The sequence below is a fragment of the Sylvia atricapilla genome, chromosome 4 (genome assembly GCF_009819655.1).
Source record: "Sylvia atricapilla isolate bSylAtr1 chromosome 4, bSylAtr1.pri, whole genome shotgun sequence".
Lineage (NCBI taxonomy): Eukaryota > Metazoa > Chordata > Aves > Passeriformes > Sylviidae > Sylvia > Sylvia atricapilla.
In genome coordinates this window covers 60,520,022-60,544,000 of record NC_089143.1, presented here as the reverse complement: position 1 = coordinate 60,544,000, position 23,979 = coordinate 60,520,022, and the positions used below count along the sequence as shown (strand labels likewise).

The following is a 23,979-nucleotide window of genomic DNA, read 5'->3' as shown; positions in this document are numbered from 1 at the left end:
CAGCCCATTTGATACAAAGTGACTGCATTTTTTAATAGAATAGGCTGCAGCTTAATCATTTCAGTCTTTAATTACTGCATCAGATAATGACTATTTTGAACATATGCTTCTCTGCCCTGCTAGAAGACATGAATGAAAGAGAAACAAGTTCATATGCATGATCCTGTGTGTGCATGTTGGGGGAGGGAGGCTAAAGAGCAAAAGGAACCAAGTGGCAACAATTGGAGGAAATGGTGCCTGTAACAGCTGCTCCTTTCAGATTCCCCTAGAAGGAGACTGCCTGAGGTGGACCACGGCACAAAGGGATAAAGAAGATGAAAACTGATGCAAAGCAGGGAAATAACTGCTGAGACCCCTGAGTCTACATCCGAATAGTCCCAAGCTGTGTGGCAAGACCTCTTTAGCATGCTACAGAAGCTGGTGATGAACTACATATTACCATGAGGCAAACTGGCTCCTAGCAGTATTGTCTGCATGTTATGTGTAATGATAACCAGTGGGCCCCTGGGAACAGGAGGCAATGATTTCATCTCCGTAAGCATCTGAGCTCCCCTTGGATACAGAGACCATTAAACTGAGAACAGAAGGGCAAATTTTAGGCAGTGATTTCCAACTGGAGAGTGAAGACAACTTCTGCTGAACAGTACCGTCAACCACTGATATTTTACTGCTGTCTATATTGATCACTGCAAAGGACAAAAGGAGCTAAAACAGTACCCCTTTTTCTTCATCCCATAGAACACCGTGTATTTTTTGAACAAAAGTACTTAAAAAGTTTCTCATGAAATATTATTAGCAATGTCATTATATCACAAAATGCCACTGTATTATTGCCACTGAAAAGTATTAGTATTTCCATTACTGTTAAAATAACATTTTATACTCATAATGTGTAATTTGTTTTTGTACTGCAGAGACCTTCTTGCCCTTGCACATTGCTTTCCTCAACTGTCAGTGGTTTTGTAGGACTAAAAATATTAGGTACTGCTTATTGGTACATATTTAAATGAGTAGTAGTACATTAAAAAATTCAGGGTTTCAGAAACTGCCTTCAAAAAAAAACAAAAAACAAAAAAAGCATGCAACAGAAAGAAATGCAACTTTCAAATAATTGCTGTAACTTTTTGACAGGAGACATGGGAGAGCAATGAAGGGAAAAGAATAGGCACAAAATGTAGTCAAAATTGATTCTGAGGAAACAATGCCAGGACAACTAACGTTTTTTGACTCTTTCAAAGTCAAAAGGGTGGTTTGATCCTTTGTATATTCTGGAGAGATTAAGATGCAGGCTTCCTTATTTGCACATTTGTTTATCTTGCTGCTCTTCAGAATTCACACAGTATATTATGTGAAATGAAAAGTTAACTTAAGTTTCTGAGAGCCTGAGAAAAATTGCTCAGGTAAGAATGCCAGCATACTTGTCAGGCAAAAAACAATTGCAGGTAAACTGAAGTACAAAAAAATCTGGTCCAATCTATCATACTGTTTTCTTGTAAGAGATCAAATATCATATTATTGTTGCTGTTGCAACTATTAGATACAATTTTATAAAATTATATGGAGCTTGTTCGTTTTGAAATATTTTTACATTCAGCTACAGGTATAATTGCAATTCATTGAGAAGAGGCTCCTCCCTTCCAGCATTCAATTGATTTATTCAGAAGATAGCACTTTCAGCACTGAAGAATAAAGGTGGTCAATAACTTCTAAAAAAAAATTATAACAAAAATGAAATCAGACAGAAATCTAGAACACCTTCTACACTGCAAGAGCCAAGCAAGTAAAATTGATAAACATGCTGAATTTATTCTGGGACTTCTATTTGTCTGCTTCTGAAAACACAAGCAAAACAAAACCCATCACAACAAATATCCACAATGAATGACCTCTACAAAACAAGTTCATTTATAGAATACTGAGTCATTCTGCAGTTACAAGAACAAACAGAAAATGTAATTATCCACCTGATTAACTGCAATAATCATAAACAAAATATTCAAATTTATTTTCCGCAGAACATTTTTAAGAGGATCATGGAGGACTGTGACTGATGTCTGGCACAAAAGAATCAAGGTGCTACTTATCTTTCCTCTCACACTGACCTATGAGGAAGCAGCAAACCCCTCCTTCTGGACCACAATTCCACATGCAGAACTCTCACTGTCTTAGAATTATTAAGGCTCAAGGGAAATATCAGAAGAGGATTTTGAACTCAAGTATCTGCAGCAGGGATTGCATCAGCATTACAGCTTCTCAAAAGCAATTCATATTTCTTCTAAATTACTGATGTTCTAACAATCTCAGTGTGTGAACTGATATATTTTTCATTGTTGTTCACAAATGCATTGTAGCAAACTAATTTGCAAAACTGGTGTTTTATAGAAAAGCCTAATTAAATAGAGAATATTTGATATTCGCATACGTACAAGAAAAGGAAGGCTAGTCACATATAACCTGAACTGTCAATTTGTATTATTTCTACAGATCCAAGCATGGAAACCTGGACTCCATCACTTCTGGAATTTATTGGAACCACAAATGCTTGAGCCACATGGATCCCTGTCTACAGACCTAGATAAAGTTATGAAAAGTCCATGAGCCAGGTCCCTCCAAGTATTTTCCACTCCGCGAAAGCCAAACATGCTGAGGAGGCAGAGGAAGACATTAAGAAAGCTAAAGCAAAGAATAACCTTACTTCTAATGCTGTCTCATGTTCTCCAGAAAAATGATATGCCAGACTTAAGCAATAGGCTGCTTCTCCATGCATCTTTATATCACCTCCTAAAGGAAGGGTTAAAGGTAGAGTTACCAGCATGATCTGAACAAAATGACTTTGGTACAGTCAGCTCTTGCAGGTTCTTAAATAATATACAGGTGTTAAAATACTGTAGTAAATTTTTCCCTTTCCCTACCCCAACCATGTATCTTTTTCTGAAAACATACAGGTAATTAAATACAGCTAATTAAAAATAGAGGCTATGAAGCTCACCAAGGAAGTTCAGCAAAGTCAGAGAGAATATCTCTCAGTAAGAAAGTACAATCAAATTAACATGTGTAAGGTTATCTGTCATTAATTATTTAGTCATGGTCCTAGTGTCTTCACATTAGAAAATTACAGTAGCCTCTCTTTGTATATTCAATAAAAAAAAAAGCTACAAATAGGAAAGAAACCTTAATATATTAACACAAAATGTATCTTGACCCACACGTTCTGCTAATGTGAATCTTAGTGAAGCACCAAGAGAGAACCACCAGTTGACTAGTTTCATCTTTCTGATTCTCCTGTCTGTTTCACTAGCTACTGTAGGGTAAAATAGCTTAAAAAACGTGTAAGTTATACTTGCAAGCAGTACTTATAGAAAATTCTGTACAGGCTGTCGCTAAGGTGCATCCCACCTTTGCATGCCAGGATTTATTTCATTCACTGCTCTAACAAACACTGCTTGCTGGTCTTTTCGCATGGCTCCCTCAAGAGAAAATCATCTATTTAATACCAAAAAAAATATAAACTAATTATGTAGTTCTTAAAATAGCACACTACATTCAAAAATTTCCCTTCAGAACATGAGTAGCAATAAAAAACCCCTGTAAATTAAATGACATTAAAAATATATATAAAAAAATCCACTTCTTCTGTTGCTCAATAACCATCTGCTCCAACATAATAAATGGTGAAAAGTCAACCCAAAGGACAAATGTATATCAAGGTATTTTGTAAAATCCATAAATAAATATAGTCACAATGAAAAAGGAGATTATCTCCTTACAGTTGTAGACTCTTTTTCTCCAAATACACAGAAGCCTACACCTAGTTCTGAAACTCTCTGAATGACAATAATTGCTGAGGCCATAGCAGTGCTCTACTATAGCACTTAATATGTTACTTACAATTATTAAAAACCTGTAACCTCATGGTCTTTTCCAGTATTGAATATCTCTTAAAAGGGGATAAATAAGACTAAAGGATACAGAAATACAGTTTCACAGAACAATAATAAATTAAAAGTTGCTAGGGACGTAAAGAATTTTCTTCCTGGCTTATGAGGATTTTACAGTCTGAAGTAGGTAATAGTTAATCCTAATTCCTAAAATACATAAAAACAGATGATGGTTTTTAAGGACAGAATGGACATTACAGATAACATCCAGTAGCTAGTATGGCTCCGGAATGAGGACTAGAGAACTCTTCAGAAAGAAGTTCATAAAGCTTAAATTTAAAGAGAACAAGAGCACATATATTGTGCATAGTGATACATGATACATGCCTCAGGAAGCTGTGAAGGTGATTGATTTGAAATTGAAGATAAGGGAACCAGAACATCTACCTGGTCAAAATAAGTTTTGGAAAGACAACAGATCCATTTTGACAATCGCCTAATATCCAGCAGTTTCCACTAGCAATACAAAGATATCCATAGGGAATTTCATCAGCAGTCCTTCTAGCTTCTACTCCTAATATTAAGAGGAGGAGTTAAACTGTAGCTGTAATTTAAGTATATATTATAGACAATAGCTGTAGAAAACACTAAAAACTTTTATTATGACCTATACAGTCATAATGATATTTGTCGCAGAACTTATTTTAAAATTTGGACAATATTTTCATTTTTTGCCATTTTTGACAGTGTATTCCAGCTACTAGTCAGAGACTGGGTCACAGATTAGATGTTCAGCATACATTATTAAATTTAAAAAACCTAATGGATCTGCTGATAAATATGGAATTAATATGTATTTAAACAAAAATCTTCTTCATTGTGAGGGTGTTCAAACAGTGGTAAATTTTTTACAGAGTGGTTATGGAGGCTCCACCTGTGGAAACACTAAAACCTGACTGGATGTAGTCCTGAGCAGCCTGCTCAGGACAACCTTATGATTTCCAGGGGTTTCTCTTCCTACCTGCCTGTTCCGTGATTCTGTAAATTTTATTTTAAATTTAAAAGTATTTACATATATTAAGATAGAAAACTTTGTTTGGTTCTGATAAAAACCTTTTCTTTTTTTTTCAAATATTAAGTAACTATGTAGAGTGAAAAGGTAACTTTTCCAGCAGATCATATCAGTCAAAAACTGCCAAATCAACAGTCACTAGCCAATCAAAATAAGTGATCTCAGCTTCCATCAGTGACCTCACTTTATGATTATGGGTTCACAGTTTTATATTATTGTTCCCACAAGGCTGTCAGGGGTTTTTTTCTTTTTTTGAGATAAAGCTTTGAGGAACCTAAAAGTTTCTTTGCTGTCAGCAAGAAGGAATTTCTGCTGTAGTGAGATCTGCAAGTGTATTGATAGCATTTGTCTTTGAGTTTCATAGGAAATAATCACCCAGTCAAACCCTTGACACTTCCTACTTTACTCTTGGGAAAATCATGGCCTGCACATCAAATGAAGGAAGGAGAAAGCGTTATTTTCCACCTACCTTCTTTTGCCATCCTTAAAGCTTTTATTAGCGTTTTGATGGCCTCTTGGTGTTCCTCATTTTCTAGCATTTTGTCTGCTAGCAATGTATAAATTCTCCAGAGATGCTGACATGCCAGTGAAGGGTAAGTGTGGCCTGCCTCATCCTTCCAGGCTGTGCCCTCTGTTAGCTGATAAAATGCTTCAAAATACTCAGCAGCTTTCATGATATTACCTGAAAAATGTCATTCATAATTAAAATCAGTGGAATCAACAAAAATTGTTAAAGTTCAGAGTCTATAACGATTCCGTCATTAAAAGTAAGTTGCAGCCAAACATTACACAGATTTTTTAAGACTCTTCAATACATAACTCGCAGATTACTGGAAGGTACAGTCAAACTTCACAGCACCCAGTAATGCTCTAATTTAAATTTAACATATTTTTAATCAGCTTTCTTTCGTATATTCCCAATATTGAAGGGGTGTGGTTCCAGAAAGTCAAGACTTCTAGAAAACAGATTTATTCTAGATTCATAAAGCCTTTGTGGTTCTCATACATCGAAATCACACCTATGCATTAATAATCACAACCAAAACCACTCCTCAAGTTTTGCTTTCCATAATGAAAACCTATGCTGAAAGATTTGAAGTGTGGAGGATAAAAGTAACAAAATTGTGGGGGAAAACTAAAACTCTTCATTCAAACAAATTAATAAATGAAAAAAAGAATTATCATACAAAGTAATTTATTCAACAGTTATTGCAAGGGCAACTGTGGTGAGTTTATCTGGTAGATTTACAGCAAGAGCATTAACCATTGATAGATTAATTATTGAGCCTGAAGTAATATACTCCAAAGTTTTCAAATGTAAGTTACTCAAACATCTTTAAGACAAAGGAAAGTCTGAAGACAGAATTTTCACATTCAAGTAGTGCTTCCTCTACCTTCAGCTGGATTTACCTCTGCGCATAAAATTCAATCTAAGAGATTTCCATACCTGCTGAACAATGAAAACTCAAACCTCTTGGAAAGAACAGAAAACCTTTTTCTCATACATAATGGGTATTGCTGGAAAGCAGATAAGACAAGATTACATACATTAAAAATAATTTTAAAGAAAGCATTCTGGTCACAATATCTTGTTTAGCAAAGACTATTCTGTTGCAGGGAGAACTGGGAAGTGCCCCTGCCTCCACAAGTTTGCGTGTGTGATGGAGGAATCTTGTCCCATAGACCATCAATATATCAATTGTATTTTATAAACAGCTGAAACAAATCATAAAATAAGTTCATTTAGATGTTTGCAGTTTAGACCTCTTCTGAGATGTGATTTCCAAGGAACTACTGCTGTTTTGCAGTCTTTTTTTACAGTGCTGAATTCAAACTGCAAAAAAGAACCAGGAGGGAGAAAAGTTGTTTCCCAGTCATAGGAAAGGAAAGGAGAAAAGCTTGGAGAAGGATCTACTTTAAGCATTCCTAGAGAAAATGAGGTTATCTCCCCAGGCCTCCAGCCATCCTAGAGGCAGCAGAACAGCTATGACAGATTTCTCTTATTAACTCAATTTAGATTTGTCTTTCGCATATGTTACCTCTTTATAACCATGCTTTCAACTTTGCAACATAAACCATAACTCATCTTTATTAGAATTAAATTTATTTTCATATTAAGTTTCTCTGATGATTAAAATGAGTTCAACTAAAACTGACAAGCACAAGAAACTCCTCTTTCAAAGACGGAATGAATTAAATGAGTGTCACAGACATAATTTTATGGCTCAACATCCTACAGTTTGTGTAAGACAACAGGTGCTGAAAAGTACAGTGCCAGGCAAAAGGGGAGACAGCAGGCTTTATTCAGTTCCATTCCAGCTAGGGACAGGTATTGGAGAGATGACCCAAACACTGGGAAAACAGGAAAAGTTCTATACATTCTTTCCAATATACCACATGCTTGACATCAGACTGCTCAAACAGAAAGGCAAAAGGAAATTATCATAACCAGTACAAACTGTTTATGGACTCCCTGAGAGTAGATGTAGCAGAAAATAGAGCTGTAGATTTGCTAAAGCCAGATGACAACTCTTGTCCATTCTCAAGAGGCTTCCAATCTGAGTTTTTGTCTATCGAGTTCAGCTAACTTCTTAGGGCACAGTCAACAGATTTCCAGTTATCCAAGTTGTTAAAGGCAGATTTAAGATATTGAAGAAGCTCATGTTGGGTTTGGGACAAATGACTGAAAGTTGAGTTAAAATTTAATGTTAATAGGTAGAGCCAGCATTTTGTTCACTTGGTTTCTCATACGCATATACAGACTCTACCTTGGAATCCTCCCTGAAAGTTCATTAATAAACAGACTGTCCTTTTGAAAGGGTATTATCATACATTTGAGTCATTGGGATATACTACGTGTGTAATGGGTTCTTTAATGGAATTCGATTCATCTGTTACTCAAAAACTTTCAGTAAGAAGGGGAAGTAGCAAACAAACAAGTGGTATCACCATGAAGCTGAACCGTATCTGAGTTTCTCCTGACACTGTAACACGATCACTTAACAGGACACACTGTTCAGGTAAAAAAACTTGCAATCTTACGGACTATTGCTCAGTTGTTAGAACTATCAGGCATGGTGATTCTTACCCAAGTTCCCTTGCTTGCAGTATCCCCATGAGAAAGTTTCTATCTGACTAGAAATAGAATTTATACATTCCATGCACCCCACAGTTGTCAAGAGCTGACCTAACCCTAAGAGCTGTGACCTGACACTCCTTTTGCCAGATCTCAGTGAAACCTCTCTGAAAACAATCCATCTACACCAAGGTTCAAAATTAAAAAGTAATATAATTTTTTTTGTAGTATTCAAATGGATCTGTCTTACATTTGGCTTCATTGAAAGATCATGCAGTAAAATGTAAAAAAATCTGCTTACAGAAATACTAAAAAGAAAGTGATGCACAAAAAGCAAAAATACCTGCTAGTTTCTTAAACAAGGAAGAAATGGAATTCCTGGCATGAAAGACTTTATATGCCTGGGAATTTGCTTACTGAAGAGTCCTTCAAATAAAACAAGCCATTTGGAGACTTCTCAAATCATGGAAAGTAAAACATTTTAGACTTTGAAATTAATTTTTCTATGAAAATAACTGAAATCCCTTGTTGCCATTGGCAAATGACACATCAGCCTATTTATTTAATCCATGATGCTTCTGTGAAACTCAAATGTTGTGGAAAATCATCTTTTCAGGGAGTTGGTGAATTTTATCCCTGGATCTGGAACTGATCAGGCCAGTGCATTCTAATTTTTAAACATTGAACTGCTGTAAATGTTGGCTACAGACATACAAAGGACACCATCTGAAAATCTTGAAAAACATTAAAAGAAAGCAATTAGTCAATTGCAGAACATTTCTGAGAATAAGAGCATTTTTATCTCACTTAGGCAGCGATAAGGCAGAGTTTTAAGTTACTTTTATTATGAACTGAAAAAAACCAAAGACCAAAAAAAAAAAAGCAAAATGAGAGGAAAAACAATGGAATAAGAAAAAAGAAAAGAAAAAAAGAAATTACTTGAAACAGTTTGCAGAAATATATTTTTCTATGTCTAGGAATTCAAAGAGAAAATCAAGAAGGTATTTCTAGGAAATCCACATTTGAGAACTCTATTTGCAGAATGTTACACAAAGCACTAAAGCTATTTTTAGTTGGCAACACTAATAGTAATTGTATATTTATTCTCACACTGCCATGAAGAATTTATCTCAGTGGATACCAAATGGAGTGGGAGAATCTCTAATGTCTCTCTTCTCTTCTTATAAAAGAAATCTAAACCCAGAATGGTAACTCTTACAACATATGTGCTACCACTACTAAAATTTTAGTTTTATAATTTTTTATAGTTTAATATAATTTAGGGCATAACAAAGGAAATCCCATCAGCAATAGCTTAATCTTAAATATAAGAGGCTAAGATTGCCACAATATAATTTTGGGAGTAGAAAATCAGTTTTAAACAATTAGATAGGAATATAAGATATTCTGACACAGATTTGTGCTACAGTTTTCACTGAGTTGCTTCAAAGTAAAAAAATAAATCTATTCATTCAAGAAAATAATTCAATGTAATTTTGTAAATATGGACGAGAAATGTTTTTAGATCATCTAAAAGTTTGTTTATAATTCTCCTTCTTAAAACCCAACCCAAAAATACAGATTTGTTATATCAAAATAGATACCAAACCAAAAGGGGTACATATGGAGACTACTATTTTGCCTTTTTTTTAAGTAGAAAGATTGACTAGATATTAACACAAATGGGTTTAAATGTGAAGCTGCCATAAAAGCAGGCACATAAATGTAATTCTCCCAGCCGCTATTTTGATGCACATTTTTGATTCCATGAATATTTTATGAAATGGCCCAAACTAAAGCCATATAACATTCCTGCATTACTGATGCTTGCGCCCGTAAGCTACAAACATTAGAGGCATGATTGAGTGCATTAAAATGAACTCATTCAGCAGCGCATTGATTACTTGAAGGAGGGGAAAAAAATAAAAGTTACTTCCACTTAAGAAAACAGCACACAAACCTGAAGTTTTCAATACTGAAATTAGAGACTCACATTTGAATAATGTGGTATTTAATAAATAAAGGCAGTGCAAAACGATCTAGAATTCTCCACATACATTCCTGACTTTAATTAGGTGAGATGTTAATTAGGTCCACAGACTGCTTCCAGTAGTGTACAGGTAATTTAAAATGTCACAATCTGCAAAATGCAGTGACTGACCTGCTCTAGCTCCATGCCTCAGCAATACTGAGAGCACCTAATGATTTCCTTTTCTATCAGCTTGTATATTTGCCAATGAAAATAATGCCACAGAAACAACTGCACAAGAAAAGTGACAGGTCTGTTAGGTAACCTGCCCCAGCAGCACTACTAAAAGCAGGAAGCACATTTAATTCTAAATTGCAAACAGTTGTTGAGGGCTTCAGAAAACATTCCACTGTAGATTAAAACAACTTAAAGGAAAAATAAACTTTGAGTATATTATAGTATATTTTAATCTAGAGCATTTTTTTCAATCAGTTATTTCACTATACAATGAGAACAAAAAAATCTGATTGAAGTATCAGTTGATGGCAATGAAAACCAAAAATGCTATTATCTTTCAAAAGATATATGCTTACATTTCAGTCTAACTGCTTGAACTACTTGTATTAAGTCCAGTTCCTAAGTTCAATTATGACAGCGTTACTCATGCTGAAATACTGAACTCTGCCAGAGAGATTTTTACAAAACTGTTTAACAGAGAAGTTATTCACAAGAAACGTAAAACAAGGTTTTCATTCAGCAAACACCTCTCATTCAGTTGAATCACCTTGCACTCTTGAGGTGTAAAGAAGCCATTGGGACAGCTCTCACATACAATAACCTGAATTCATGTGCCAGCTGAAAAAAACATGAAAAAAGTTGCAGAAATTATGTAAGATAAAATTTTGCACTTTCATAGCTCTCCAACATCCATCTCAAACAAAACCAACCATCAGCCAACAATCCAAGCAAGTATTTTTAAGATACCAGATAAAACCTTACATTAATTTACTTTAGAGAAGCTGATTTTTTTTTTTTTTTTTTCTTTTTCAGAAAGATTGCATCATGACCTCTAGCAAAATGACATAGGCAGTTCACAAGAATACTGCAGTGGCCATACTGGGTCATCACAGGTATTCTGACCATTCCTCCCGTTTGACAATACACCAGTAGAGCTTGCCTGGAGTCCTAGTTGCCTAAGGCCAGCTGAAGCCATGCCTGAGAAGTAGAGCACTTGAAGACAGAAAGGAGAAAGGAAGACAGAAAAGGAATGTTGAGCCTCACACCACCTGAGATGTAGCACTGGAAGACTGACTGCAGTGCCAAAGGACTATTTTATCTTCCCTTCTCAGGGTGAAGGACTGCCACACTAGTCCTACGGACTGCACTGTAGAGGACGATACATTATTTCTGTTTATGTTACTTAAACAAATGCGTGTTGTCTGAAAAGAAAGTCATAGCTGTAGTAATCCAATGAGCATTAGAACGTACCTAGTTTTGTCCTCTGAGGACCTATATTGCCTTAAAGCTCGAGCACTCAAAATACACCTACACAAGGCTAGAGGGCAGTGCAGACTGCAGAACCCTCAGCAGGACAGTTCACAGACGCTGTAGCACACCACCAGCACACTGCGATATCAAACCAAAAGGGCAAAAAAAGTACTAAAGGGTACTTGCTTCAAGGGTTCTCCCAGAGACACCTCACAAGGTAGGGACAATGCTGGCTTTTCTGGTTGCCTGGCTCTCTCTAATCCCTCCTCCTCCTGCTGCCAGCTCTCCTGGAGACAAACAGGAGAGTTTTCCCACAGGCCGCTGAAATGACATCTGCTTTGGGAATGGTGTACTGTGGACCAGCAAAGGGAAAAAAAAAAAAATGACAACCAAAAAGGTCCCAAATAAAAATGCCACTAACTTGCCTGTCTTACATCCATACTCAAATGAACCAACATGCAAAATTCTGGTTTACAATTAAAATTCTTTCATCTTTTTCAGCTAACTTATTTTATGAAAGCAGCATTTGTCAGATGCCACTTTCTGATTTGTTTGATTTTGTATAAATAAACACTTTTTGATATATATCGATTTTAATCTGGAGGACAATATTGCAAACTATGTTGAACATTAGCTGAATGATCACACACCCATTTTAGAGAGAATGGAATTCTTGCTTCACAGTATTATTCAAGCCTTCTTTCATGCTTGCAGAGCATCAAAGTGCTTTCCATATGCAAAGGCTGCCCAAGATGCAAAATGTATTCAGGAAGCTCACACTGTAAGGCTCCAGGCTCTGGATAAGAGCAGGCCCACACTCAGTGGGATGCTCCTGTTTCAGCTTTCACAAATATTTCAATGTCTATGGGTGAATATCCAAATGCAGAAAGGGAAGGGAGCAGAAAACTCAGGGATGAATGGCACATATTTTGCAATTCTGTTTCTCAGGGCTTAAGAGTTTTTTCATTTCAATAGAAATAATGAAAAGTAGTTATATTAGTATTTAAACCCAAAGTTAAATATGACCATTATCTTTTAAATAGAGAAAGTGACACTTTTTTTGCTAAGACATAACAAATGCTTGCCTTAGTTTAAATACTGGGTTTTTTTGGCAGTGTTTACATTTTATTCAGATCCCATCCAGTTCCCCTTACATTTCATAGCTTCCAATAATAAATTTATTATCAGATGCAGAGCTGCAGCACTGGAGCTGTTCTGTGGTGCAGATGATTTACGTCAGAAGTGCAGCTGGATTAATGACCTGCTGAGATCCCAGCCAACCTGAATGATTCTCTGAAGAGTAAGATATATTTTTATTAACAGCTTCATGTTTGCTTTACCTACGGCTTCTCCAGATGATTGGTAATGGCTGAGGACATGCAACCCTGGCAGCTCTCAGTGACACTGGAAAGGCACCTCTGGAAACAGCCTCCTTTATCAATTACTGAAAGGAAACACTGCCTCCAGGAAAGTTTATGATGACAACTGCCAGTCCAGCTATAGTATTCCAAGGCCTCTCAAAGCTTTGAAGCAAAGAAAAAAAGCCTGTGAATGAGAGGGCAGCTTCATCTCAGTACTAGTCATTAAGCAGTAAATAATTAAAATACCCTGGAAAGGACAGGTAAAATACAAGTAGCAATGTCAGTAATAGACATGAAAGAGAAGAGAGGGAAAAAGAATTTAAAAAAGCAAAGAAATAATTCATTTGAAGTTTTAATAAAGTTTCATTTGCAGTCTTGTTTAAAGATATATCAGACTTTAGGGATGTAACCTAATTACATTTTTATTCTAAGTTCTATTCAAATATCTTGGACTTTGAATCTTTAACACAGATCAAACACAGTATAATTTACTCATGGCTATCAATACTTTAAAAAGATCTCTTCATTAAATGTCATAGTCTTATGAACATGCACATAAAGCAAACAGAGCAATACTGGATACCAAAATATTTAGAATATGATTAGTACACAAGTATCTATATAAACAGCTCACCTGAGTGCAACATATTATATTCAAGCACACGTCAAATGTTTTTTTTTTTCTAAAATATTCGTGATACATCTTTCATAGTTCCAGTAAACAGCAGTATCTTTTTTACAGTAGTTTTCTGACTTGAAAATGAACTTCACAATCACTAAACACCCAGGAATGGAAACTAATTTAGGATCTTTTTTTATATGTCAAAATTTTTAATGACTATGCAAATGACAGAGTTTAGAATCAGCATCTGTGCACTGCTGTGAATATTTTGAAGAGCTTATCAGAAAGCAGGACCTGTCCCCAGGTATTACAGCAGAACTAAAAGAGTCTCCATTTGAAGAGTTAGGCCAGGAAAGTGGGAGTGACAATGAAAGGATTAAGGAAAATTACTTTTTCCTTATTGTAAAGAATAATTTTCTTGTTGTATTTTTTACTTCCCTGTGCCATATAATAAGCCTTAATTTAAATCAACTGAAGTAAAATCATGTAGAAAGTATTACATTTTTACAGGATTTCTTTTTAGAAGTAGGAGCACCACAGAATTCTCCCTGAGTTCTCTTATTCAAAATATCTTCATTACTCACCAAAACCTTTTAAAAATAGGAATAAAAAATAATTTTATGAAGAATATTTCCATGAACTTAACAGGCCCCTTTGGCATTCATGTTACTTTCATGTTTCATGAAAAAAGCAAGAAGCTTTTTCAGATTTAAGACTGTTGCTAATTCGAACTGAAAACATTCCTAATTTCTATAACATCAAATCAAGACAGTACTTGTTAGTTCAATACCAGTGACAACCCTGTAAAAATAAGATGTCATTTACTGGGGAACGACTTTGTGGACTTGCAGTAGGATGAGCTCAATTATTTAACAAACCTGTTCAATCTGTCCTCCCAAGAACCTAGCAGGATTTAGGGCTGCTTCTGACTAACAGAGAAAAGCAGAATATCCAAAGAGTAACTCCTAGCAATTTGCTGCTTAAAGTTTTTAAATTATGCTCTACAATCAAGTTTTTTTCCCAGCCAACTTATATATTCAATTCTTAAGCAATCAAAAAAACAATATAATTGCTTTGCAAAATAGAGTAAGTGCAGAATAACAAAGGAGAATTAGCTTCAGTTGATTTGGTGAAAATCAATGACTGGAAGTACCTTAAGTGGTCAAACTGGGTATGGAGAATTTCATGTCCCATTGACAGAAAGCTTCTTTCTGTCTTTAAAGCTCCCTGATGGAGAGACTCTTTTCAAGTGTATGAACTTAGAATTTAGCACCAGTTTTACATAGCCAAAGACAAGGGATTTGAAAACAACTGAGTATGCTCCTAGGTCTAAACTATTCCTACATGCCTTTTTCTGAATAAGCTGTTTGGAAAATAAAATAACCACAACTAGAAATAAATGTGAGAAGTTTGTAGTTTGGGATACGCAGCTTGGGGTGAGGAGGGGGAAATATCATGATAAACCCATGGTATTTGGTTACTACTGGATTTGGTCTGTTACATAAATATGTATGTTCTCTCCAGACAACGAACAGTACAAAAAGACACTTTTAGGGTAGTCTCTGCAGGGAACAAACCCATATGAACATCTTGTTCTTCAACTACTTTTGAAGTGAGTTTCAACCAAATTTGGTAAGAAGTCAATAGGACAGTAAGTTCCCACCACTTCTTTAGAAAATTAATATCTTGAGGATAAACATTGATCCAAGACAGACAGAAAGACAGGAAGACTTTGCTGTACATGTTGAGACAGCAGCACTCTGCTTGGCCAGGGAGCAGCATGTTCTCATCTAGCTTTAGTTTATCACAGCACACACTGAACCTCAGCAAGTGCAGTAGAAGCACAGAGGAAAAGGTACTGTATAAATGCAGAACAAACCCGTGGTTCCTGTCTGAAAGGACAGATAATCTCCAAAGCTCTAGAACTGTGATTCTCCTTTAGGCCACTGTCACGTTTTAACTAGCACAAAAGCTTCCTAGATAGAAAAAATTACATAGGAATTTAGATCTTTAAATACTGTTCCTCTTTTTGGTCCACACAATGACAAATCTCATTATAAAAAGAAAGAGAAAGATAATGATGACCTTGATGTTTTATAAAAAAATCACAAATGCAACTGGGTATCATTTTAAACCAAGACAAATTGCTTACAGAACAGACAAGAGGATAGACAAAACCTATCTTTTAGCTGATAATATGAGTTGCTTTTGCTCCTGAATGAAGAGATGGGATTCACTTTAGGTTGCCTTTATCCAGTATCTAAGCTGGCTTGTGGATACAGCGGTATGGAGATCTCAGATACTGAGCATAAGCCTTATAGTAGAAACACAACATAGCTGGATCCTTCAAATGCAGCAATTCTGTTCTCAGTAACAGCTCTGCACTCCACAGGTAACAAGGAAAAAATAAATCTCTCTCCATAAATGCTGTCCCCCTGGTTTATTTATCAGCCGTTTACAATTATGCAATCAGATTGTAAAGCAGAACGTTTCTACATCATACTATGGAGGATTTGCTATTTAAGTGGGATTGGCTGACTTGCAGCACAGATAACAACATAAAGCTCTATTAATGTTGAAGGTGCATGTGGGTCACCCATCCCACAGGTGAATTTTATTCTGGCTATACTTGGGAATCTCCGAAAAAGAAACTACATTTTAACGTAATAAAAATCAAGTTGCAAATTGTGCACACACAAACGTATATGAAATTTCATAAGCAATTTTAACTTTTGCCTTTTTAAACCTTTTTAGTACTTCATTTTGCAATATTAACATTCTCTTTTTTTATATCTGAATATAAATTATTTCTGCCTGAAGGCAAACCAATTGGGGAAATTCTGCTTAAACGTGCATATTTCCTCTGCATAGATACTCATGAATTTATGCTGAGCTTCTCTCAATTATTTATACATTACAGTTTTCAATTAAAAAACACTAGCCATAAACAATTCAAAATACAAAATCAACCATTTCTTAGTAAGAATGGATTCTTACAAAGAATTCCTTGACTAAGAACAAGAAAATAAACAGTTTAGACTTTTTATGTTCCAAAACCAAAAGATGCCATGAACCATCTTTAGGCTGTTGTTCAGCAAATACATTCAGTAATTAATACTTAAGCTTCATAACTCAAAGCTATCCTGTGCAACCTGTTTAAGGTGCACCTGCTTTAGCAGGGCAACTGGACTAGGTGATCTTCAGAGGTTCTTTCCAATCCAGCCATTCTGTGAAATGCCCCTTAAACACAATCAGAACCTTTCCATCAATTTCTGCAATGCCTTGATAAAAACTTGAATTTCAATACAATGGCAAAGTGATAGGGAAAATCTTACACCTCAGTCTCAACTGAGATTGTTAAAATATGCAAGAATCCTGTGGTGGCTTTTTTCCCAAAAAAATTAATTAAACTCTCTGCTCAGCAGGTCTTTAAACCAGAAGTTTCCACCAAATTTCAACATATGAAATATGCTATTTCATCCGTGCTCACAGATAAAACAATTACACCCTTTCAAAGAAATCAGGTGCAATTTGTTAATATTTTTGGGGTAGGTGCAAAAGTGATCAACCGTGGCATAACATTGCTCTGTTTGAAAAGCAATCTGACCTTAACATTGCTTATAACCAAGGCAGAATTGGATTAGGACTGAACACTTATAAACCCTTCAGTAATTTGCAGAATACAGCAGACTTTTGAAATGTCTAAGCTACTTTAAAAAGGACTAAAGGAACCCCTTATCAAGGTCCCTTAAGACTCACAATCTAAAAAACACACACGGAGGGACAAAACTGGGTTTCTGGATTAGCTGTGTGTTGTGGGAATCAGTTCTGAGATTCCCAACATTGCTATTTGCTTTGCACTCTCTCCCTTTCTCTCACCTGTACTGCCTGCCTTTAATCTTTTCAGCCTATGAAGATTTCAGATAAAGTATTACCTCCACTTTTGTTGATCCTTATGTGCTAACAGAATATAAATCATGACTAATTCCAAGTCACCACTGCCATGAGACTAATGGCATCATTTCCACACATCCTACAGCTCTCTTAGCAGGGGAGATCCAGGTTCTGGCGTGGCACTGATATACATTTGTAATTAATTGTGAAAATTTTATTCATTGGACTCTACTGTGATACTTATATGCTTCTTCAAACAGTTATTTAAATGTATCCAGAAATGTTCCCAGACACTGCAACTGACAGGTGCCCTAATTTCAGACGTCTGGTTGTGCTATGCTTTCGAATAATACAGAAATTTATCTGGTTTTGTTGTAACATATTTGAAGCAAAGAGCTCCTGCAAGTACAAATTCCTTGTTTTCCTCCAGGCTGCTCTTTTTATTAATAAAAATTATCTTAAACTTTGGGATGCATATATTTAAGGTGTTTATCACTTCATGCATGATAGGTGGTAAGCATTTTGCAGCAAACAGAAAGCACTCAAATATTGCAATGACCTAGACAACCTGTACAAAACAATACCAGACATTGTGGTTTTTAGTGCACTCCAACTGTTTCTTCTGCAAGATACAACAGTGTAAATCCCAAGTTCACAATTACCTTCAGCAGAACACACACTAACATAATCTATCATAAACTATGATTATAATCTTACTCTCTGATATGCAGAAAATTACAAACATTCATAATGACTGATACTACTTCTGAAAATGCATTGAAAGCACAGGAAGAAAAATAATTTTAAAAAACTTCTTTCATAATAGAGATTCCATCACAAAGCCTGTGCTTACTTGGAAAAGTAATTCTGGATTTAATGTGAGAAGAACATGTTATCATTGCATTTTCAGTGTCTGTAAGGTGACATCAGCACATTAAAGAGCTATATGAAAAAACAAGTAATAAGTGAGTAACTAAAGTAAAATAACAAGTAACTGAAGTAATAAAATGACTTCTTATCAGCCTTCTGAGGAAAGACAAACTAAGAGGGGTAGCACAGCTAACTGAACATTATCAAAATCTGAACACTCCTACAATAATCAATGAATGCTTCAGACCTTATTTTACAGGCAGAGTATTTTAAGGAAGAGGTTAAAAATCTCATTCTGTGAAGAAATGCCATTAAAATCATGTTTGCTCCAAGTAGAACATTCCATTTGTGTCTGTAGCAGGCTACTCACTTATTATTGTTTTCTTTCCCTTACTGGCAGCTACTAATGGCCTGCATCCAAACATCATGACTGAAGTCCACACCACTGACACCTCAAATATTTAGCTTTGAAGATTAATGAACACCAGGTTATATCCAGCCTTTAGGACAGGGACCAGGCTGAAAGTCAAAGAACTTTAAATTTGATTACACAAAAATTACCCAGCAAATTTATTGATTTTCTTCCAAGGCAAACAGCAATCTTTACAAGTCCATGTTTAACTTTATACTCCCAAGCAATCAGTCCTAAGCATATATAGACAGCTTCCTTTCTCAAGTAATGAAAAATACACTATTGGATGAGAGAACCGAAAAGAACTGAGAGCAGATGTTTACATTTATTCCTGCAGATACACCCCCAGAGAATTGGGAATCTGACTAATTTGGTTCACAAATTAATTACCAAATTATAAATAACGGAACTAAAAAAATTAAAATAGCAGAATTAAAATTTTACTTATAACTCCATTAAAACTGATGCAATATTACACAATGGCAACACATCTCCTCTTACACTTTTTCTCCAATCAGAACGTGCCCTTGAATCAATTTAACCCTTGGAAATACAAAGTACATGGAATACATCTGCTGTCTCTTTTCCTCAGTGGTCCCTCAAAGCAAATCCTATGCTTACTCTCTCAGCTTCTTTCTTTTTTTTTTTTTTACCCCTCTCTCTCTGGAAAGAAACTACTTGCAACAACAGACAGAGCCCACAGATTCAGTGGAGCTTTACCCTGGGCAGTAAAAATCCACTTTTCTTTATTTCTCTTTACTAAGGTTAATAAGTAAATTTCTTCTCTTTAATAAGAAGCTTCTCTTCTTAAAGTTTCTAATATTCTTCAGCAGTAAAATAAAATTTCTAGTCCTTTGATCATCTTAGGCTATTTCATAACTTATATGTTTTTGTAATGGGCCTCAAGATATTTAAGTATTCAACAACTTTTGCTTAAGACACCATAAAAGTAGAAAACATTGAATTTGTTTTAGACAGTGCTTGGGTAACAGCAGTGAGTCACAGTGAGAGTCTTTGAAGTTACAAGTGGATATGAACGTTTGCTTGTCTGCACCTTCTTAAAATTTTATTTTTTATTAACTAAAGGACCAAGTGAAAAGGTTGCAAAAAAAATTTAAAATCCAGCATTTTTTCAGTAATTTTATTCTACTGAGTAAGAGATAAATAACCTAACTAAGCATTTTTCATTCAGAATGAAAATTACTTAGTCGTGACTGGCTGGGCTTTAAGCAACTGCTAGCTTATCAACTGGGAAACTGAATGACACCATGTGCAAAAAAAGTAATCCTTCCATTTTACTGATTATTGGTGTGTGCTGAAAGTTAAAAACTGAATCCAGGTCTGGGTATTGCAGGCAAGAAAGATAAGGCAACAGTTCACAGGAAAATGGTGTGAATGGCCATCAGTCTAGAAAGATGTGAGGAAATACAAAAAAAGATGTTGTCAGCTGTAAAAGAACAGAAGGAAAAAATAGGATGACACCTTTTCAATGAAAAAAAAAAAAAAAAAAAAAGTTGTAGATTTTTTGTTTTATGTCCAGGCTTTTGCTGGGAAATTGGGCCATCTTTCAAAACACACCCATTCCATCAGTCATTTAACGGAATTAGACTATTTCCACAAAATATTTCAATTTCTGTCAATTCTTTTTTTTTAAGGGAAGTCACTTTATACAAGAAACCAGCCACAAGCTGAGTTCAGAGTTGGAATTGTTTCAACCCACAGTCAAATTTAGAAACAAAACCATAGTGGCTACACAAATCACATATTTTAAGCAATAGTTAGGCATACAGCACACTTACAAATTAGAACTGGAAGACTGGCTTTATTCAATTACTTGAGGCTCACTTATTGCTTGTCTTCCCACACCACAAAATGATTTTGTGCAAACAGAGGAAAACACCTTTTTTATACTCAGACTGCTATCCACACACAAACTCCTCTGCCATGATAGGCAATATATGCTTTTGAATACAGAAACAAGGTTCACCTTGATACAAGAAAGCAATATTGTTTACAGTGAGAACAACTGTTCACTGCAACAGGCTCCCCAGGGATGTGGAAGAGCCCCCATCGCTGGAGGTTTTTAAGATGCAATTAACAGCGTGCTAAAATAACCTCATTTAGTCTCCCTTTCTCATGAAAGGTTGGATCAGATGATCTGTCCAGGATCTTCTATGATTATAGTTACTTCTATTAATATCTTCTAATTTCAGAGACTCGCAGTTTAAGGATGTAGGTAGAGAAATGGAGCTTGTGGTGAGGTCTAAGTCGGAAGCAAACACCAGTGTGGCAGTCTCATACCAACAAAGAGGGTGTTGCTTGTGGCCAAGGGAACCAAAAGGTCATTTTAAAAAGAACAAAAATGCATAGGCTATTTATCTAAGTTGGAAGCAGGAATAAACATTACAGAACTACATGTCCACAGCTCTTTTAATTCAGCCCAGTTTGTGTAACTACAGATGCCATCCAAAGCAGCTTTATGATATCAGTGCCTTACCTTGTTCCTCTTGGATGAGGCCCATGTTTACACATCCTTGTGCCTTTCTCTTCCCACCATCGATTTCTACTAATTGAGCAGTGTTATAGCTTTTCTCATAAAAGTAGTCACGTAACCATTTGTCCTCAGGGTCATTGAAAAAGTAGGCCAAGCTAAGCTGGTTATCATACATCTTCTCATAGTGCCCTTTAAAAACAAAAATCACAATAAAAATGTTACATTATCATCAGTGTTCAGAAATTTTGCATGTTATAGCAATAACTACAATGAAAATTAAGAGCTATTTCTATTTCCACTATTCAAATGCCATCAAGTCCTGCTACGTGTTCACTCAGAGAAATATAAGAGGGAAATTATAACCTTACAAATTAGGCACAATTGAAAACATATTTAGTTCTCATTACTGCGTGCAAAACCAAAATTCAGGTCAATAAAACACATAGAACCTGGATAAAACATTAGCTAGTCAAAAGAGAAGTCAGAGTGAGTCTGGAGAAGCGCTTGTCTGAGCCCCTGGGCCCTGAAAAGGCCTAAGAGCTTACAAACCTTGCACCTCTAAGGTAACAACTGTATTGATGGAGATTAAGACTCAAAAAGAACACTCTACAAACACAATTCATAAATTCGTATAATTTTAAATGTTCAGAGTAGGAATTGTAAGAGGCATTTCATGAATATTCCCATGTTTAGTATCTTAGCACTCTTAGAAATTAAAAATAAATTGAAATTGCACTCATTTCCCTAGGTCCTCCCTCCAGTTCATCAAGGAATTGTTCTCAGAACAAATGTGGAAAGCAGGAGAGACTCAAAGTTACAGATTTTATCTATGGCCTGAACTTTGGATTCTTTATCATCTCAGACATCTGAATGAACACACATTATGCCTAAAATTTACAAAAACCCTGTAAGTCCTAAACCTAAGTAGCAATACAAAATTATCCACAATTTAAAGTTACACAGTAACAGCTTGTTTCCCTAGGAAAAGCACCTTAAAAAACCCAAAACACTAGATATCAGCTGTAAATTATTCCAAAATTTCACTATTTTGGAGTAGAAATCTAAAACTTTCTGAGCAAATCTTACCATATTGCTCCTCCCTAAAGTGAATTTGAAAGATCTATTTCTTATACGATGCTGAAAAATCTATGAGATAATAAAGTAGAGCATGAACCCATATGTCTCATGGCTAATATAAATTAATTTTCTGTGCAAACTCTACTCATGCCAGATGTGAAATTGATTAATTAGCTAAAATTCCATTGCAGTTTTGGTGGGCTACTTAGTGTGTTTGTGGCTGTTAAGGAATTTCCAGGTATTTGGGTAAAGAAGGAGTTAAGAAGCACAGTTCTGGTAGCAGACAAGAGACTGTTTGGTTAAGCTGGACGTGTGAACAGAACTGCTTTGTTTTTGCGAGTTCTGCAATTTGTAAACTTTGCTCAAAAAAGAGAGTAAATGAAGAAAAGAAAACCCCTCTTAATTCTGGGTATGGAGCACCACACAGAAATCAACTGGGAAAAATCAATCTCACAGTCCAGGTCCTTCCCAAGTGTTTTAAAACTATGATAACCATATCAAAACACTTTAATCAAAAGATGCTGTTTAACTCTTGTCTTCTGTTATCTACAAGAAGAACTGGGGGAATTCCAACTTCCAAAAGGATGAGTTTAATGACCATCATTTGCACCACCTATGCAAGTCACTTGCACTATTTGTAACACACAGCAGCAATTACTCAAACAAGTATTTAAATTCACCACTAAACCACACAAGAGGGGTTTGTCAGCCTCATCTCTAGTATGTTCTGTCTCAAAATTACAAATTACATATGACCTAATGGAAGAAATGTAAATCTCTCATTCTCTCTGTTGTCATGAGTGTTATTTGACTTCAGAATATCTTGATAAAGGTCTTCAGTGTAAGGACTCTATTCTTTTGAGAAAAAGGCCTATCACCTAATCATGTCTACGGTCTTCAAGATGTTCATCTACTACTTGCTTCTTCTCCTTTTTTCTCCATCTTGGTAATTTCAGAGAACCTCCTTAAGGTTTTTTGAAATCAAGCTGAAATATTTTTCTCATTCTTGAACACTCTTTTTATCTTTTGATTTAGAATTTAATTCCTCTAATGGTGAAGAATACTTTCTTATTGCTTGTGTTATTTTATTTAATTTATTATTTTGCTTTTTTATTTTCTCACAATTTTCCCCTCCATGAAGTTGGAACCTCAGATTTCTACCTTAATAATTCCCATTAAAATATATAAAATTATGATTTTGAAGCAATGTGTGTTATATACATTTCTATTTCTAGTATTTTAAAAGACGTAACATCCCTTCCAAGAAATGACTGATTCACAACCTCTTTAAAATCACCAAAATGAAATAGCTCAGAATTTGCATTTAGATCATCATCTCATCATTTTCATCTAAGGTTTTAAACTAAAACATCAGCTTAAGTTTCAAAATTCAGCTTTGAGGGGAATATTAATTGATATTCAGACTTCATGTATTCGTAATCTGAATATTCTTTATGGCTGTGAGCTTTCATGCCTTTTGTTTCTTCCCAGGACTGAAAAAGCACCTCTTCTGTGCCTCTTTTTCAGCCTATCCTGGAGTCTATAATATAAAACATATTTATACATTAGAAATTAAGACTATTGTGGTACAACAACCTCATAAAAATCTCTTCAAATGATTCTGGAATGGAAATAACAAAACTGAGTTGGGCTTAATATACTTATATTTACCTGTGTGCATGTACACACACACATACATATATTCCTATATTTGTATATGTTTACAACAGATATATTTATACATCTATAAACATCATTATCTATCT

At 35.4% G+C, this 23,979-nt stretch overlaps 1 protein-coding gene across 1 annotated transcript in view; it reads right to left on the bottom strand.

Moving 5' to 3' along the window:
• TTC29 (tetratricopeptide repeat domain 29) overlaps positions 1 to 23,979 on the bottom strand; it is a 67,617-nt gene that overhangs the window by 21,441 nt on the left and 22,197 nt on the right. The window contains exons 4-6 of the mRNA XM_066318069.1: positions 21,140 to 21,325; positions 5,420 to 5,632; positions 2,696 to 2,781 (exon numbers count right to left, since the gene is read on the bottom strand). Coding sequence (XP_066174166.1) covers positions 2,696 to 2,781; positions 5,420 to 5,632; positions 21,140 to 21,325 — 485 coding nt within the window. The remainder of the gene's footprint in view (positions 1 to 2,695; positions 2,782 to 5,419; positions 5,633 to 21,139; positions 21,326 to 23,979) is intronic.